At 41.2% G+C, this 6,536-nt stretch overlaps 2 protein-coding genes across 2 annotated transcripts; one reads left to right on the top strand and one right to left on the bottom strand.

Annotated features, from left to right (window-relative positions):
• Positions 1–3,211: 3,211 nt before the first annotated feature.
• Positions 3,212–3,718, bottom strand: LOC110328103 (ubiquitin-conjugating enzyme E2 N-like). The gene has a single exon (XM_021207461.2). It carries the CDS (start codon positions 3,716–3,718, stop codon positions 3,260–3,262), a length of 459 nt encoding a protein of 152 aa, XP_021063120.1. The 3' UTR covers positions 3,212–3,259.
• Positions 3,719–3,885: 167 nt separating this feature from the next.
• On the top strand, positions 3,886–4,898 carry LOC110328168 (olfactory receptor 4D5). The gene has a single exon (XM_021207545.1). It carries the CDS (start codon positions 3,954–3,956, stop codon positions 4,896–4,898), a length of 945 nt encoding a protein of 314 aa, XP_021063204.1. The 5' UTR covers positions 3,886–3,953.
• Positions 4,899–6,536: the final 1,638 nt, after the last annotated feature.

Here is a 6,536-nt window from a genome sequence, read left to right as displayed (position 1 = left end):
TGTAGACCAGGCTGGCCTCGAACTCAGAAATCCACCTATCTCTGCCTCCCAAGTGCTGGGATTAAAGGTGTGCGCCACCACTGCCCCGGCTTTAGATATTTTCTTTATTTACATTTCAAATGTTATCCCCTATCCTGGTTTTCCCTTAAAAATCCCCTATCCCACCCCCTCTCCCTCTGCTTCTATGAGGGTGTTCCCCCTCCCTCTTTTCCTTCCTGGCATTCCCCTACACTGGTGCATCCTTCATAGGCCCAAGGGCCTCTCCTCCCATTGATGTCCTACAAGGCCAACCTCTGCTACATATGGGGCTGGAGCCGTGAGTGGCTCCATGTATACTCTTTGGTTTGTGATTTAGTCCTTGGGAGCTCTGGGGGTGTGTGTCTGGTTGGTTGATATTGTTGTTGCTCCTATGGGGCTGCAAACCCCTTCAGCTCCTTCAGTCCTCTTTCTAGCTCCTCCACTGTGCTCAGTCCAGTGGTTGGCTGAGAGCGTCCACCTCTGTATTTGTCAAGCTCTGACAGAGCCTCTCAGGAGATAGCTATATCAGACTCCTGCCAGCAAGCTCTTCTTGGCATCCACAATAGTGTCTGGGTCTGGTAACTGTATGTGGGATGAATCCCCAAGTGGGGCAGTCTCTAGATGGCCATTTGATTCTTATCCTTTCTAAATTCTTAATACTTAGTACAGTGCTTAAAGAAAAAGAAGGTAGTGCTTAAAAAGTAGAAATTTAATGAATAAAGTACAAAGTACAATACTGAATAGCTATATTTAAAATTAAAATTAAGCTGAAATCACACTTCACATTTCTGTTAAGTGATGTGAGAAATTTAAATTACCAAAAGTAATTTAAATGTTCTGTATTCTGGTTCCTTAAAAAAATGTTCAAGTGTACAAAACCACTCCTAGTGTTTAAAAGTTTCCAAATGTTGGGGTGCGTAGATGGTTCTAAAGTTTCAATTACAGCCTTCTCTTCCTGTATCACATATGAGTAAACATTATTCCTTGAGTAATATCCCTGAAATTAACATACATTCTCAGACTTGTGGGAGGAGCTTTAATATTCTAGTTACAGTTCCTTGTATTTTCCCAAGGCCTGTACTGTACTTTCTCTGGGCTTCCCAGAGCCATAAGAAGGTTTCTTCCTATACACTTAAAAAAAAAATCTAATTATGGAGTTCTTTACTGTCTTTATAAGGTGGAGGAGTGTTGTTTTCTTTCTTGTCATCTTACCTGAGACTTTAGTATCATTTTATTTTATTTTATCCCATTGGATTGCAAGAGTGTATTTTAAAAACCTACAGTTGACTAACAGGAGTTCATGATAAAATCGAAGATATTTGAGATAAGGTGTCAGAGATAGACTCTGTGTGCACACTAACCTAACAATGCCTATAAAATGAAAGATTACAGCAAAATTGCCTTCACATTAAAATTCTGCTTTTTATACCTTTTCTGTTTTTATATAATTATAAAATTAAAAAAGCCCTTTAAATCTTAATTATTGCCCCCTCCTTTGGACCCAATATTTATTTTCCTCTAAATTTTGTGACTTGTAGAAATTAAAATAAATTTTTGGATTTATTTACTTTATTTTATGCATAAGAATGTTTTGTCTGCATGCACCACAGGAGTGCCTGGTTCCTGGGAAATCAGAAAAGGGCATCAGTTCCCCTGGAACTGGAGTTAAGGAGGGCTGTCAGCTGCCATATTGGTGCTAGGAATTAAACCTGTATCCTCTGCATGAGCAACAAACATCCTTAAGCTCAAGCCATTTCTCCAGCCGCATGACTTGTGGGACTCCTTGTATAACAAAATCTTTTAAACAAAAGATTGAATTTTCCAAAGGATGGATGTCATAAATGTTTCAGTCATGAATGATTTCATTAATTTTAGTCTTACCCTCTCGTCATCCCTCTTAAATCCCAAGCTACATCAACTTTAAGATAAAAAGGAAGGCTTATACATTTTAAATATAATCAAAAATAACAAAATTATCACATTAAAGAGGAATACTCAAATCAGGAAGTGGTTTCCTAGTTCTGTGACTAGGTGTCCAAACCCAAAGTAAACACATAGAAGGCAACCAAATGTTTATTTCTGGCCATGGTGACAACTTTAGTTTCTTGTTGCTTGTGAATACAAATGATAATTATGTCATTCTATGGGCATTGTTTGGCATGTAAGGATTTATCAAGTTTTCTAAATCTAAGCCATATTATTTTCACATCTACAAAGCCTGACACTGCTTGTGCTGTCCTGAATTTCGGCCCCTTGGAGTTTGGACAGAGATATAGAATGATCATGTGCTTAGTGTTCTATTGAACCAATTATAATACTATTTTTAAAAAAATCAAACATATATTGATTGCTTGATTGTGTGTGTGTTGGTGGTGTTTGTGTATGAGTGTGAGTATCCACGTTCCACTCCTGTGGAGATCAGAGGACAATTTTCAGAAGACTCTCCCTACACCTACTCTGTGGATTTTGGAAATTGAACTTGTTATCATGATGGGTGGGAAGTATCTTCGTCTGCTGAATCATCTTTTCTTGATATTCTTTTTTTTTTTTTTAGAATAACAAAAAATATTTTACTAAAGCATAAGATTTACAGAAGTTTCCAGACAAGCCATACAAAATGGTCACAAGCTTTTTCTTCGTCTTTTCGGGGTGGGGGTGGGGGATGGAGAATCTACACTTGACAGCAAAGTCACAATGTTATTCGTGAGGGCTGTGATGTTTATTTAATGCTCCCATTTTGGTTCAGACAATCAAGCTTGTCCATCTACAGCGTCTAAAGTTAGACTTGGGTAGAGAGCATATTCTAAAAAAAAAACTGGTTAGCTGCATTTAACCACTGCAATTAGATCCTTTAAGAGGGGGGAGGGGAAAGGAGGCCATAAAATTAAAATAAAACTACTTTCCCCCTAAAGAATAAAATAACACCCATACCCCTGGCAGCTAACACTGACAACTCCCTTCATTCACAGTGTCTTGTACTTTAACCATGAGTCAAAGCAGAGAGTCCCGCTTCTCAGCATCTCTCAGCAACCCGGGTGGTACTTCTAGCCTCTGCTCATGCTTTACAACAGTGAATCAGGACAAGACAGATTTGCTAATGTGCTTGTAATCACCAAAGATGACGATGCCTGGGCTTTTATTCTGTAATATTTCTAAGACTGTGTCCATTAAATGCAAACAAAAAAAGGAAGAAGTCTTGGCAGAACAGGAGAAGTGGTGTACACTTGGTGATCTGATCGACTTAAATATTGTTCATGGCATATAGCCTAGTCCATGCTCTCGCTGTTTCTATGGCTTGGGTTTCGTTGGTCTTCCACTGCTCAGCTACATCATTTGCTAATGGATCGTCTGGATTAGGAGCACTTAACAAAGCCTGGATTGATAGCAGAACTGTGCGGATCTGCAGTGCTGGGGACCACTTATCTTTCAAAATATCTAAACATATTCTTCCCAACTTGTCTATATTAGGATGATAAATTTTGGTCATGAAACGTACTTTAGGTGCTGCCATTGGGTATTCTTCTGGAAGGAATAGTTCAAGTTTAAAAGTCCCTCCCTCAAAGGGGGAATCCCGGGGGCCAGCAATGACCACATGAAAATAATGGGCGTTGCTCTCATCTGGTTCTGCTTTAATGCCAGGAACTGGTTCTGCCAGCAAATGCTGGGATTCCTTGATGATCCTGCGGGGCAACCTGGCCATCTTGTCAGAACCCGAATTGGGCCTCTGCTCTTGTCTCTAGCTCCGCTCGCCTCACGCACGAGTGGAAGTCCTGGGCTCCACTTCCGGGGAACCTTTTATGACATTCTTATGTTAAGTAAATAGTAGACATTTGCCCAGAAGGTGCAGGGATAATTATTTCAGAGGAATTTGTAGTGCCTTTAATGGGTATGTCCATTTTCCTTGGCAGGCTCACTGACCAGGTCACACCAGGCAGATGAATCCAGCAAACCATTCCCAGGTGGCCACGTTCTTCCTCCTGGGGCTCTCTCAGGTATGGGAGCTTCGGTTCCTATTCTTCTCTGTCTTCTCAGCAGTATATCTTTTGACTGTCACTGGCAATCTTCTTATTGTGGCCATAGTGACCTCTGACCCGCGCTTGCACACAACTATGTATTTCCTCTTAGGCAACCTTTCATTCTTGGACTTCTGCTATTCCTCCATCACTGCCCCCAGGATGCTTGTTGACTTGCTCTCACACAGCCCCACCATTTCCTTTGGTGCCTGCCTAACTCAGCTGTTCTTCTTCCACTTCATTGGAGGCATCAAGATATTCCTGCTGACTGTCATGGCTTATGACCGTTACATTGCCATTTCTCAGCCCCTCCGCTACACACTAATTATGAATCAGACGGTCTGTGGAATCTTCATGGCAGCCTCATGGGTGGGCGGTTTTATCCACTCCATTGTACAGGTTGGACTGACTATCCATCTGCCATTTTGTGGTCCCAACAAACTGGACAACTTTTATTGTGATGTTCCACAGCTGATCAAATTGGCCTGCACTGATACCTTTGTCTTAGAGCTTCTGATGGTGTCTAACAATGGCTTGGTCACTCTCATGTGTTTTCTGGTGCTGCTGGCCTCCTACACAGCCCTGCTTGTGATGCTCCGAAGTCACTCAAAGGAGGGTCGCAGCAAGGCACTGTCTACCTGTGCCTCTCACATTACTGTGGTGACTATAATTTTTGTACCTTGCATTTACATCTATGCAAGACCTTTTAGGACATTCCCCATGGACAAGGCAGTTTCTGTGCTATACACAATGGTCACCCCCATGCTGAATCCTGCCATTTATACCCTGAGAAATAAAGAAGTGATTGTAGCCATGAAAAAGCTGTGGAGGAGGAAGAAGGATTTTCTTGGTTCCTCAGATCATTGACTGCTTAGCAGAAGCCAGAATTTAAAGAACTGAAAAATGATCCAGAAAATGCACAAAGTAGACAAAACTTCATGCCTTTTAAAACTGTTTTTATGCTTTAAAACTTTTTTAATCAAATTAAATTCTGATGTCTAGAACAGGGGTAGAATATTCTAGAACTGCTAGGTACCTACTAGAAAAACAGAAGCAAATGTTATATATTTAGGGAGGACATTCCAGGATGAGGGTGATGTTGAGCACACTAAGATGTTTCAGTTTGCCCTGCAGTATACCCACAAGTAAGGGAGCTGGTGACCCTTTCCTGATACTTCTTGAACACAAATCGAAAGATATTTTTTCAATTTCTTGGAGGCAGATGGGGGTCTAGTGATTAAAATAAATGTACAAAATCCTATCTCTACTTCAAGAGGCTGAATGACTACCAATGAAGAAAGAAAATTACCTTGAACAAGCTAGTTTCACTCTTATAGTTCCTTAAGGTCATAGTTATCACTGTTATGTCTGTGGGGTTAATGTAACCAGGAGAATGGGCCTGGAGCAAGAGTGAGGTTGGAAGATGTGTCCAGACTCTGAGAATCTCATCTTGAGACCAGCAGGAGTAAAGATCTCTCCATCCCTGCTCTGGGCCGACATTCCCTGCACTTATCCGTGCTACCCCCACCTCAATCACTGTTGATGTAGTTATATAGCCTGGTGCTCGATTACAGGTTTATCTTCCTCTCTCCCTATAAGGACATGTCCAGCAAGCATGTGGAATTTTTCTCATGCAAATGAAGCATTACCAGCACCTTGGTATCAACAAATAATGTACATTCACCCTGATAGCCCCTACTCACACCTCAAGGTTTATATTGCCCTTATTACCCCTGAATAAATAGAGCCATTTCACTGAAAACCATCCTGGAGAAGACTCATTTCTCCCCAGCACCCAAATCAACAGAGTTTCTGTGAACCCACCCTGCCCAGACAACCTTCATTCCTTTCATTCCAGCCTGGTGAACAACAGTACCTAAATACCCAGAGGCAAAAGCAGAACTGGGTTGCCACTATCATCTTTGTTGTCAACATCATTATCACCATCATTATCACCATCGTCATCACTGTCACCATCACCACCATCATCATTACCAGCATTGCCATCTTTTTTTACTGTCAGCATCATTGCTCTTACTGAGATCTCCATGTGCCTGGCATTGAGTGTATTGGTTTATATTTAATATCTACTTGAATTCTTGCAACATTATTTTAATTATGTTATCACCATCTCTTTTTAAGGAACATGTGCCATTTGCAGATTCAAGACACTACATAACTTGTTTAAATACTCCCAGCTTCTTGCTGGAATTGAGCCTTGGTCTATCTACCTTTAAGCCCAATCTTTTTTTAAAAATTATTTTATTAGATATTTTCTTCATTTACATTTCAAATGCTATCCCGAATGTCCCCTATACCCTCCCCCCGCCCTGCTCCCCTGCATACCCACTCCCACTTCTTGGTCCTGGCATTCCCCTGTATGGGGCATATAAAGTTTGCTAAACCAAGGGGTCTCTCTTCCCAATGATGGCTGACTAGGCCATCTTCTGCTATATATGCAGCTAGAGACATGAGCTCTGGGGGTACTGGTTAGTTCATATTGTT

This window comes from Mus pahari, chromosome 10 (assembly GCF_900095145.1).
Source record: "Mus pahari chromosome 10, PAHARI_EIJ_v1.1, whole genome shotgun sequence".
NCBI classification, from domain to species: domain Eukaryota; kingdom Metazoa; phylum Chordata; class Mammalia; order Rodentia; family Muridae; genus Mus; species Mus pahari.
Note: the sequence above shows the minus strand (reverse complement) of the source record. Positions and strands in the feature narration are given on the sequence as shown.

Coding starts and splice junctions, on each gene's coding strand:
- LOC110328103 (XM_021207461.2), bottom strand. CDS start 3,718: ATGGCCAGGTTGCCCCGCAGGATCATCAAGGAATCCCAGCATTTGCTG.
- LOC110328168 (XM_021207545.1), top strand. CDS start 3,954: ATGAATCCAGCAAACCATTCCCAGGTGGCCACGTTCTTCCTCCTGGGG.